The 12828-nt window shown below is 44.5% G+C and overlaps 1 protein-coding gene and 1 pseudogene across 1 annotated transcript; one reads left to right on the top strand and one right to left on the bottom strand.

Moving 5' to 3' along the window:
• Positions 1–1309: 1309 nt before the first annotated feature.
• On the top strand, positions 1310–4067 carry LOC117715744 (large ribosomal subunit protein eL20 pseudogene; annotated as a pseudogene).
• A 1634-nt stretch (positions 4068–5701) lies between these two features.
• Positions 5702–11326, bottom strand: Nanog (Nanog homeobox). Its single transcript, XM_034512603.3, has 4 exons — positions 11203–11326; positions 8196–8464; positions 6505–6591; positions 5702–6112 (listed from the first exon to the last, which is right to left on the bottom strand). Exons 1-4 carry the CDS (start codon positions 11324–11326, stop codon positions 5702–5704), a joined length of 891 nt encoding a protein of 296 aa, XP_034368494.3.
• Between the last annotated feature and the right edge of the window lie 1502 nt (positions 11327–12828).

Raw genomic sequence — 12828 nt, 5'->3', positions numbered from 1 at the left:
GACTCTAGGTCAACCAGGTTTGATGACGCAAGCCTCTAATCTTGGCACTCAAGAGGCAGAGGCAGGAGGATCTATGTGAGTTCAAGGCCAGCCTGGTCTATAGAGTGAGTTCAAGAGGATCCTTGTATAGGATCTAAGATCAGTTTCCAGCACCCAAGTCCACTGGCTCACAAATCCCAACTCCAAGGGATCTGATGTTTCCTCCACACAGATGGCATTCACATACACACACACACACACACACACACACACACGCGCTCGCGCGCGCGCGCACGCTCACACAATAATAATAATAATAATATATTACTATATAAATCTTTTTTTAAAAATACAGTATCTAAAGTCTAAGAATTTAATCATTCATTATGTTGTCTCCATGAAAATGTGCACCAGGCCTAGCCTAAGCACAGCCAGTTTTGAGGGGAGTTTGTTTGCTTTAATATAATTTATTTAGGCAAAGCCTAAGTAAGACAAAGAAAAACTAAAATTTAGAATCAATCATACTTCTCTTATTCTAGCCATGGTTGATTTAGCAGACACTTTAGGTGGTCTTGGTGGGGCAGGCTTTTAATCTCAGCAATAGAGAGGCAGAGACCGGGCATATCTCTGCGAGTTCGAGGCCAGCCTGGTCTACACAGTTTCCAGGACAGCCAAAAACAACAAAAATAACAAGGAGGAAAGAGGAAATCCAGGTAGCTGACACATTGATAAGAGAAGGTTGCTGTGTTTGAGGAGTTACTGTTTTCATAATTACACTTATTTACTTTGGGAAGTAGGGGAGAGGTATATGCCACTGCCTGTGTGCAGAGGGCAGAGGGCAGCCCTGTGGAGTTTTTCCTCTTTCCATTTAGTGGACCCAAGAAATCGGACTTAAGTTAACAAGCTAGGCTTGTGGCAAGTACTTCTTTCTATCCCCTGAGACATCTTGTAGGCCCAGTCTTTGGGTTTTGTTGTTGTTGTTGTTTTTGAAGCAAGGTCTCACCATGCCACCCTGGTCAGCCCGAAACTCACTATACAGAGCAAATAGGTCTTGAACTCACTGGCATTCACTTTCCTGTTTCTGATTTCTTAGGCTGGGACTACAGATGCTACTACAATGCCTGTCCAAAGATTAAGGGTCTGTCTTTCTTCCTTCCTTCCTTCCTTCTCTTTCTTTCTTTCTTTCTTTCTTTCTTTCTTTCTTTCTTTCTTTCTTTCTTTCTGTTTTTCTCAGCTTCAAGCAACAAAAGCCATAAAATATTACAGAAAATTAGAAGAGACAATCAGGCTTTTTTTGTGTGTGAGTGGCTGTGAAAGAGCACGCAGTGCCATGAAGGCGTCAGGCATGCTTTGGGAGTACAAGGTGGTGAAGCGCTCCTTGCCAACCCCCAAATGCCACACACCACCACTGTACTGTATGTGAATCTTTGCACCCAAACGTGTGGTGGCCAAATCCCGCTTCTGATTTGTGTCACAGCTGAAGAAGATGAAGAAGTCATCCGGGGAGATTGTGTACTGCAGGCAGGTTTTGAGAAGTCACCCCTGAGTGTGAAGAACTTTGGCATCTGGCTGCTCTATGACTCCCGCAGTGGCACACACAACAGGTACTGAGAGTACCAGGACCTGACCATCGCTGGGGCGGTCATGCAGTGCTACCGCGACATGGGTGCCTGACATGACACCGTGTCCGCACAAACTCCATCCAGATCGTGAAGGTGGAAGAGGTTGCAGCTGGCAAGTGCTTCTGGCCAGCTGTCAGGAAGTTCCACGACTCCAAGATGAAATTCTCATTGCCCAACTACTTGTTGCAGAGAGCCAGCATAAGCAGAGAGAGGGAGAGGGAGAGAGGGAGGGAAGGAGGGAGGGGGGAAGAGAGAGAGAAAGAGAGAGAGAGACAGAGACAGAGAAGAGAGAGAGATTGGCAAAATCAGGGCTCTAGAGATGGCTCAGTGATTAAGGGCACTGTCTGCTCTTCCAGAGATCCTGAGTTCAATTCCCAGCAACCACATGATGGCTCACAACCATCTGTAATGGGACCCGATGCCCTCTTCTGGTGTGTCTGAAGAGAGCTACAGTGTATTTAGATATATAAAATAAATAATTATTTTTTTAAGAAGGGAGATGATCACTCTTTTACTCTGTTACTATGTCCTCCTAACCCCCAGCTATCCTTTTTAGTGATATAAATGGAGATGGTTTATTAGGAAAATGAAAATGGCTAGTGAGCTTCAAAGACACTCAAAAGTCTCTGCATTGTCTTTACCACCATTTTTTTTGTGGGTAGTTTTTCTGTAATTTATGTTACTTAGCAACTAATTGTACGTATGTGTGTGTTAGTGCGAGTATTGAGTATACGTAGATATGTACAGGTGCCTAAGCAAGCTAGAGGCACGGCAACCCCTGGACCCAGTTACAAGTGATGTGAAGCCAACTGCCCTGGCTGCAAGGAACTGAGTTATCTTTAATTTACTGTAATAAGTCACCTTAAGAGCTTGAAACAGTTACCAAAAACAATTAGGAAAGGTGACTCCAACTGAAAGATTTTCCTCCCTCCCCCACATAGACTCCCTGAGTATACAAGTTAACTTGGTAGTAGAGAACTTGAAAAGAAAACTAATCCACTGGTCAACCTTTCCTTCCCCACTTTTCTTTTTTTAGAAACTCTTGCTTTCTCTGTCTCTCCTCCCAAAATGAGGGTGTTACTCCAGTTTATGTCTGAGTGTAAAAGTTAAATCTACCTTGATTTTTCTGGTTTTTATTGTCCTTTCTTTTTGAACCCAAGGGAGCAAATGTTAATCCCAAAGATGGGAGACAGAAGATCACTGACATAAACCGTCATGGCCAAATTAATTTAATCAAGCTTGTTTTACTCATGTACATGGGCTGACCAGTTTCTGGTGTACCTCTAAATAAAGCATGCTGTAATCCTTCAGTTTCAGAATTGTTTTTTTTCCCCCTCAGGTCTAACACAGGCACCCTGGATGGAGTTTGCCTGGGTCTTCGGAATTGGACAGTACAAACTCCAAGTTCAGAAGCACAGGCCTTGCTCCTCCGTCAGTGAATTGCAAGAGCAAGCTTACTTCTTCAGGTAAGGAAAAGGTTAATTGTGAATAAACTGGGTCTTGCTCCTCCGTCAGTGAATTGCAAGAGCAAGCTTACTTCTTCAGGTAAGGAAAAGGTTAATTGTGAATAAACTGGGTCTTCAGAAAACCTGGTGATGGTGGTGAGAAAACAGGTCCTGGTGAAGTACAAAGAGAAGGCAGACAGTTGCCAGACAGAGGAGGGAGAGGAGCCAGAGCAGGGGAAAAAGGGAATTTGTGAAATAAAGAAGTCAGCTGGAGTCCTGCAACAGCTTGGGACTCGGGGATCAGTTGACTAAGGCATTTGAATAGATCCCTTGGTGAGAGCCTGGAGCAAGAAGCCTAGGAAGGCTGCAGCTGGGGAGGCCTCTTGAACTATCCCCCCTCCTGGGTGATTTGGTGTACTCTCTTTTACCCTGAAAAAGGTAAAATCAAAGATAAGATTCTCACACCAAGGACTGAGTAGTAGTTCAGTAGTAGGGCACTTACCCAGGGGTGTAAGAGTCCCTGGATTTGATCTCCGCAACCACACACACACACACACACACACACACACACACACACACACACACAATTTTAGAATCCTATCAATAAAACCCATAAGACTTGACACAAAGTGGTCTCTGTGTAAGGGTAGTAAGGGTTTGTGGAGGTGGCCACTACCCATCTCTGACACAGCAGCCATCTCCACTGACGCCAATGGCCCCAGGAACTTAAGGACAGAAAGTAGATGAGAATTCTAGATGGAATTAGTCTGGGCTTTCCGAAGGAATGTGTCCTAGCCTTTGTGATAGTGTGCTCTCTGTGGCACAATGAGGGACAATTTTTCTGACTGCCAAAATAGCCCTCTCCTTAGCTCAGCAGCAGCTACAGAACCTACTTGGGCTGGAATGGGTACCCCTGTGAGTGGTCACGAGTTACATCAGTAGCTTGACAGGTACTTAGGCATGGCAATTACTAGGTGTTGCTTGCTTCTTCCGTGTTTTTTCTGTATTATGTTTTAGCTAAATCTAATAAAACTGACCAACAACCACTATAACATCTATAATTAATGCACTAGGAGTTACATTAACTTAAATTTCCTTACCAGAACACTTACACACAGCTACACAGGATGAATATATCTTTTGTCTTTTCAGCAAATGTAAATCTTCTCCAACTCACTCTTAAACCCCAAACTCAATTCTGAACCCACACATCCTCTCAGCCTCCTGTGATAACACTTGACATCTCCCCCCACCAAATAGGTTGGGGGTTAAACTCAGGGGAGAGCCTCTGTCTGGAACCAGGAAGTCCCAGATTAATCTCCAGTGTGACACAAAAACAAGAGACTGTGGTTCCTCCTCTTTTCCCAGAAGCAGTAGGTGTGACCTCAGGGGCTTTCTCCACAAGTTCTATTTCACAGGAATAAAAACCACCCACCCGGCTCATCGGCTCATAAGTATTTGTTCTTCCAGCTAAGTTTCTTGTTTCTCAGCCACATCAGGTGGCTTCATGTAACTTGATCTCCAGGCGGTCTAATGCTTCTGGCTTCCCCAGAACACATACCCATACTAAATGGTTTTTAAAACATTCATTTCTTGTTCATTGCTATTCAGTTCTTGACTGTGGATGCAGTGTGACCAGATGGCCTCCTGCTCTGGTCATTCCAACTGTTGTGGTATAACCTTCCAAACTGTAAGCCAAAAGAAACCCATTTCCCCTTATTAGACCCTTATTCCCTGTATTAGACCATCCCCCTCACATACCAAAAAAAAGTATATTGACCCCACTGGACAAGAGATAAGACTACTAAAGGTAAAATTAGTGTTTTATTTTATTTACACTAGTCCAGCCTACACTGGTTTATTATGGTATAGTCAAATATAAACATCTTTTTACAGATATTAACATAGACGTTTCTCTTGATGGAACTCCAGATATGGAGAAAATCCAAGCACCTTCATAGGTGAAATCTTTTATTTTGTTGAGTTGCTGTCTTACTATTTAAACATAGTCTTGAACTGATTGTATATCTGAGCTACCCTCACACTGGTGATCTTTCGGTCTCATACTTGAGAGTAGCCACCATTATTTGAATGAATCTTTATACTTTGTATATACTTTTAAACCTCACCCAAACGACACACAGTGTACATGTGCACCAAAACCCAAGCTTCTAAAAAAGAGAATAGCATGAGTTGGTGTGGGTAAGGGTGGACGAGTACACGGGCAAGAAGAGAGTATAGTTCACGTCTCCAAAGCCCATAGTTAACGCTACAAAAGACAAGTTCAGAACTAAGACAAATACACCAACACACAGTTGTAAATAGAGCTCAGTGCTTGAGTTGGTGCCCAGTTCAAAGTCCTAGGTTAACTCTCTGGCACCAAAAGAATAAGAATAAAAACAATATGCTGGGTGGTGGTGGTGGTGTACCACCTTTAGTCCCAGCATTCAGGAGGCAAAGGTAGGCAGATCTCTGAGTTTGAGGCAGGGCTGATCTACAGAGATAGTAGTTCCAGGACAACCAGAGCTACACAGAGAGACCCAGTCTTGATAAACAACAACAACAAATAATAGTAATAATAATAATAAACAATCTTTGGAAGAAGGAAAAAAACCTGGCCCTGCCCTGCCTTTAAGCCCAGTTGTTGTGTAAGCCTCATATTTCTCCTGGTGGATTTTCAGAGTAGTTCAGGAATAATTCCAAGGCTTGTGAGGTGCTAAAATGTGCATGACTTTCCCTAGTGGCTTCCAAATTTGCCTCCAAATCACTGGCGGAGAAGTTTTGCTGCAGCTGCACATTAGGCTGCAGAGAGTCCTCCCCAAAGTTATGGAGGGGAGCAGCATTCCAAGTCTGACTGCTCCAGGCTTGAGTCCAGGTCTGGCTGTTCCATGTTGGGTTGGTCCAGGTCTGGCTGCTCCAAGTTGGGTTGGTCCAGGTCTGGCTGCTCCAAGTTGGGTTGGTCAAAGTCTGGCTGCCCCACATTGGAAGGCTTCCAGATGTGTTCACCAGATAGCCCTGGGGATAGCTGCAATGGATGCTGGGATACTCCACTGGTGCTGAGCCCCTCTGAAAGAGGCAATTAACACAATGAGTGAAAAGAGAAATCTAGAGTCTTAAGTTGCAGAAATACGAAAAGATTAGCATGGTGGCACAGGCCTAATCCCAGTGCTCCTGAGACTAAGCAGGCAGATGTCTGACTGCCAGGGCTACATGGAGAGACCCTGCCTCAAAGAACAAAAGATCACAAGAAAGAGTACGTGGAGGAAGAGGGATGGGAAGGAGACAGGACTGATAGACCCGATGGACCAGGATGGGACTGAGAAGCAAAGTCAAAGCCACTGACTGCTCTTACAGGAAATGTGGGATCCATACCCAACAGCCATGGGTCAGCCACACACATGGTGCAGACACACATAAAAGATGGAGGGAGGAAAAGGAAAGCATAGAAAGTGTGTTACCTGAGTCAGACCGTAGCTAGTCTTCAACCATTGGTTATTCTGCCAACGCTTGCACTTCATCCTTTGGTTTTGGAACCAGGTCTTAACCTGCAGAGTGACAGGACATTTGAACAAGCTAAGACATAGAATGCAGACAGGAGCACTGGCTGCTCCTCCAGAGGGCCCAGGTTCAATTCCCAGCACCTCATGGTAGCCCTTAACCATTTGTAACTCTAGTCCCAGGAGGCCAGATGCCCTCTTCTGGCCTCTCTGGAGTACTGTACACACATGATACCCAGACGTACATGCAGGCAAGAAGCCCAGCTTCATAAATGTTTAAAAAATATTTTTTATTTATATAATATTATTTAAATTATTAATATTTTTAATTTTTATTTATTTATATTTTTATATGGAGGGGGAGCATATGGAGATAAGAGGACAAATTTCAAGCTGTTTCAGGGCTGTTGGGGATGGGGGGAGAGTATCACTAGGGATTGATCCCGAGGGCTGTGTATATATACTACATACAGGTGAGGCACATACGAGCCCCTTTTCTGTTTGTTTTGCTGAGTTCCAAGCTGGCCTAGACAGCTGATCTTCCCGGTCTGTGGTGTTAAGAGTTTAGCTATGCACCATCAAGTACAGTGCACTGCCTTTTGATCCAGAATTGTTTGTTGTTTTGTTTTTCGAGACAGGGTTTCTCTGTGTAGCCCTGGCTGTCCTGGAATTCACTCTAAAGACCAGGCTGGCCTGGAACTCAGAAATCCACCTGTCTCTGCCTCCCTGGCTTGATCCAGAATTTTACTATTAAAGATGGACAACCAGAGCCCAACATGGTGGTACAGGCTTTTATCCCAGCACTTGGGAGGCCCAGGCAGTCAGATCTGAGTTTAAGGTCAGTCAGGTCTACAAGTGTGACCTACATAACAGCCAAGTCTGTAAAGTGAAACTCTTTCTTGAAAAAGCCAAAAGACGCTGGGTAGTGGTGACACACACCTTTAATCCAGCACTTGGGAGGCAGAGGCAGGCGGATTTCTGAGTTCGAGGCCAGCCTGGTCTACCGAGTGAGTTCCAGGACAGCCAGGCTTACACAGAGAACCCTGTCTCGAAAAACAAAAAACAAAAACAAAACAAACAAAACAAACAAACAAACAAAAAAAACAACCCAAAAAACCAAAAACAAACAAACAACACCCCCCCCCCCCAAAAAAGCCAAAGGGGAGATGGCTCATCTGTTAAGAGCACTGGTTTCTCTTCCAGAGGACCTGGGTTCTCAATTCTCAGCACCCACCTGGCAGCTCACGACTGTCTGTAACTCTAGTTCCAGGGGATCTGATACTCTCACAAAGACAAGCATGCAGGCAAAACAGCAATGAACAAGAGAAAATGAAAATTAAATTATTAAAAAAGAAAAGAAAAAAAAAGTCATGCACAACTTTATTCCCAGCACTCAGGTGACAGAAGTGGACCTCTTGAGTTTGAGGCCAGTCTGGTCTATAGAGACCCTGATTTGGGGACGCGGGCAGAAGGTGGGCAGGAGGTAAAGTAGAAGATAAAGTAACTGATGAAATAAAGTGGGCAATATATAAATCACATAATTATGATTTTAACAGAATAGGACAGGCCTTAGAGAGGCATCCAGATGTTAGCTGTTTATTAGCAAATCGGCCTCATTTTGTTACATTATAGTAACAATGAAGCAACCTTACCTGCTTATAGCTAAGGTTCAGAATGGCAGAGAGTTCTTGCATCTGCTGAAGGCTGAGGTATCTCTGCCTCTGAAACCTGTCCTTGAGTGCACACAACTGGGCCTGAGAGAACACAGTCCGCATCTTCTGCTTCCTTGGGAGGACCTTGTTCTCTTCCTTCTTCTCAGGGCCCTCGTCAGCCTCGGTACTAGACAGCTTTAGTTCGGGATTGCTAGAAGAGTCAGGGCTGTCTTGAAGAGGTAGGTCCACACTGGAAGGGCGAGGAGAAGCTGTTAGGAATAAAACAGATAACTTGTTAATAAATAAGACATTCTTAGCCCGGCATGATGGTACATGCCTTTAGTCCCAGCACTTGGGAGGCTGAGGCAGGCAGATTACTGGGTTGTTTGTTTCTTTGTTTAGTTTTTGGTTTTTCAAGACAGGGTTTCTCTGTGTAGCCCTGGCTGTCCTGGAACTCAACTCTGTAGACCAGGCTGGCCTTTCGCCAAAGTGTTGGGATTAAAGGCGTGTACCACCACTGCCCGGGAGATTACTGGGTTTTAAGGCCAGTTTGTTCTACAGAGTGGCTTCCAGGATGGCCAGGGCTACACAAAGAAACCCTGCCTCAAAAAACCACAACCCAACCAACCAAATAAACCATTTTCCCAGATACTTAAATATTATGTTTAATACATTTACTTTCAAAGTAGTTATCTTCATAGCTGTAGATCTAAGTAACAAGAAAAACCTAATTGTTTTTATTATAATCAACTGGAATACTTTGTCACCCTTGTGTTAATACCATTGGTGCCATTTTCCATTGATCTTCCTTTTTTTCTTTTTCTTTTTTTTTTTTAAGATTTATTTATTTCATGTGAGTACACTGTTGCTGTCTTCAGACACACCACAAGAGGGCATCCTATTACAGATGGTTGTGAGCCACCATGTGGTTGCTGGAACTGAACTCAGGACCTCTGGAAGAGCAGTCAGTGCTCTTAACCACTGAGCCATCTCTCCAGCCCATAGATCTCCCTTTTACGTACATGTTTTAAGTTTTATTATTCATTTAAATTATACAATTAGACCCTGGGAATCCCTTTAAAAAAAAAAAGACAACTAACCAAAAAATACTCAAGTTCAATGGAAGGATGGAGAGAAGAAAGTACGAATTTGTAGTCTGACCTTTCCAATTCCTTTTCCTCCGCTCCCTCTTGATTAGAACTGTGACCAGACACACTGTAAACTGCTAGTCATGACAGGAGGTGAGAAGGCACAAATCTGAACCAGCCCCCCTCAACAATTAGATAGAGATAGGCAGACAGACACAGTGTAAAAGTGCTTAGTCAGTAGAGGGCCTAGCCTATCAATGTTTGTGGTTTTTCTTTTCTTTCTGAGGGATAGGATCTTAGGTAGCCAAGGCTGGATGGATTGCCCTCTGGGTCCTACCTCTCCTCTCTCCCTGCTGAGTGCAGGTTCATCCCAAGACTAAGGTTTTAGGGACTTTTATCTCCCCTAGTTTTTTTGCACAGCACCAGGAGAATTGAACCCTGTTGGGACCTATACTCTACCAGTGAGTCAGTCATGCCCCAGTCATACAACAGAACTAATATCTATGAATGAAAATAACATGATGAAATCCATGGTACTGAATGTTTTCTAAAGAAATTTCCAGGGTTTGAGCACTTGTTAGCCATGGACAGCCCTGAGTTTAGACACCCTCCCCCCCCCAATGTTTTTCTTTAAAGGTATATTTCAAAATGGCCACATAGTCTTTTCTGCTGTACATGAGCAACCAGTCAGAGGGTCAGTTAAATTATTACTAGAGTAAAATTCCAATTAACCAAATTTGTTTCTCTTACCCTTGACTCTCTAGCTCTTTGGTTGGGTTTGTTTTGTTTTTTCCTAAAAGACAAAGTCTTCCAAATCCCCTGCCTCAGTGCTAGGTTTATGTGTGCCTCATTTTGTTCTTCTGAGACGCCAAAGGTGGAACCAAGAGCCACGGGCAAGAGACAAGCGCTCTACCACCAAGCTTTGCCCCAACATTTCCTAGATTCAGCAGCAGCTGGAAGACATCTCCTGCACTGAAGTATTCAGGCCGCTCCACGCTGATGTTAGCCTGCAGTCTGGCAATACGCAGACAGCCCTTAAAGCAACTTCTAAATGAAAAGTTATGGCATCTGCTGGCACTAGGAGCATGCACTAAAAATACACATCTGCACTTTGCTTGCAGAGAATCTCGCCACCCGCTCATTCCTTTCCCAACCCAACACTCTTCCCACATCAAAAATCAAAATTTGAAGCTACAAATCAGAAAAATCAAGATTACAGACATTAACTCAAAGCTCAGAGAAGACCGTGAGTGACACACACTTTCTAGCACTGCACACACCCGAGCATGGTGGTGTACACACTTAAGCACTGCGGTGCACACCCAAGCAACACAGCGCACACTCTCTGGCGCTGCACACACCGGAGGCAGCACCAATGCATACACAATCGAGCAGCCACTTGGTTCTATCATTTATAAGTCTGAGTACTGGGCTGACTCTGTACGGCGCACTTGTTTGGGGGTTTAGGAGGTGTGCTCAACTCACAACCCCAGAACTGCTAAGTGACCCTTACATTCTCAAAGGTTGAGAGAAAAGCCAACTGCTTCTGCTGGAGAAAAAGACCATTTGGTTAAATTGCAAACTTACTGTATAACCTCACCAAAAATGGGGTGCTCATCCCAGCTAGGATGTTAGGTCTCCCTGCTACTGAGGACACCACCCACTACCCCTCACTTTTAACTACTGTAACATATTCCAAAGAGCCCAAATATTTAGGTTCTCAAATACACACAAATTGTTCCATTCTGTGTTCCTGGTGTCTATTCCATTTTGAGACTTGGCTAATATGTCACCAGGCAAACTCAGAGGGCTATCCAGAAGACTGATAATGTCACCTGCTTATGTTGGTAACCCTTCACCCCCGTTTTTTCCTACTCTTACCCTAATTAATTTGGTTCTTCAGGGACTGAATTCCTTACCAGTCTCTTCTCGGAGCATCTCAGTAGCAGACGTTTGTAAGCAAGAATAGTTTTCCTCAGGATGAAGAACCGCAGGTACCGGCTCCAAGGAGTCCCCAGAACTGGATGCTTCCCCAGAACTCATGTCAGTGTGATGGCGAGAGACTTTTAAAAAGGTTTTTAGGAACAAAAAAAAAAGTTAAGACGTTAAAACTCGGTGTCTAGAGGGAGAAAGATCTTAGAAATAGAGTTAAATCAACGAGCCAGAATGAAGAGAGTCCGTCTTCCCCCCAAAAAAAGCAAGACGCCAAATCAGCCTCTAGGAAGGCCAACAGCTCGAGGCGATAGATTTAAAGGGTAGGTCCCAGTGCCCGGGTTTACTCCTCCCCCTCAAGCCACCTACCCCTACCCACCCCCTATCCTGCCCCCTCCACCCTGTAGGCACCCACGCCCCACCAGCCCTGTGAATTCACAACTAATCCCACCTGCAAGGCCCACCAAGGACATTATAATGCAAAAGAAGCTGTAAAGTGACCCAGTCTGAGAGGGGGGGGAAAGCGTGGGGGCATCCGATCTAAAGACAAAAAAAAAAAAAAAAAAAAAAAAAAAAAAAGGCTGCACCTCCAAACCCTGGCCATCTTAACTTAAGCAGGGCAGTTTCCTCTTCCACTCTTTCCTACAAACAAATTTATTTTCGACTCTGTTTAAACATGGCTTTCTTTCAGCACTCACTTTTTCTTGTTCGCTTGCTTTTCATTTTGGGAAATCTCCCTACCCAAAATACTGCTTTTAAACAGGCAGTATTTTTGAAACAAGTTCTTACTGTAACCTAGGCTGGCTTTGGACTTACTGAAGTCCTCCTGCCTCAGCCACCTAAGCAATGGAATATAAAATTTATTGTATTTCAAATTTAGTTTTCGTAATTTCTTTGACATAGAGTGTCATGTAGCCCAGGCTGGCCTCACAGTATATTACTGAAGCTGGCCCCAAACTCCTGATCTTCCTGCTTCTGCCTCCCAAGTTCAAGGTTTGCCTATCAGTCTTCCTGCTCACAGGTGTGTGAGTGAAATAATTCTAACCTAGCTTAAGTCTGTTTCAGTGTATGAACAGAGAGGAAGTGCTACCCTGCATAACGTCTCCCTTGTGAAGACTCTGCCACAGTGAGTATTGGCAAAGTGGTTCTTCCTGGATTTTGTACTACAAAAGACTACATTTGAATGGCCCTTTTTCGGTTTTGGATTTGTGTGTTTGTTATTCTAGACAGTCTTGAGTTCAGTAGTACTGGAACTCACTCTGTAGACCAAGCTGGCCTCCAGCTCACAGAGATCCAACTGCCTCTGTCTCAAAGGTGTGTATGTGCTGCCACTGCTGCCACAGCCACCACTACCACCACAGTCACCACTGCCACCATGTCACCATTGCCACCACAGCCTCCACTGACACCACTGCTGCCACACCACCAGTGCCACCAGAGTCACCAATGCCACTATTGCCACCACTGCTCCACACCACCACAGCCGCCAAGGCTTCCACTGCCAACACTGCTGCCACAACCTCCACTGCCACCATTGCCACCACTGCCGCAACTGCTGCCAATGCTCACTGCTGTACCATGCCATCACTGCCTCCACTGCCTAGCCTGAATAA

This window comes from Arvicanthis niloticus, chromosome 9 (assembly GCF_011762505.2).
Source record: "Arvicanthis niloticus isolate mArvNil1 chromosome 9, mArvNil1.pat.X, whole genome shotgun sequence".
NCBI lineage: Eukaryota > Metazoa > Chordata > Mammalia > Rodentia > Muridae > Arvicanthis > Arvicanthis niloticus.
The sequence above is the reverse complement of the archived record's forward strand: the minus strand, read 5'-3'. Positions and strand labels throughout refer to the sequence as shown.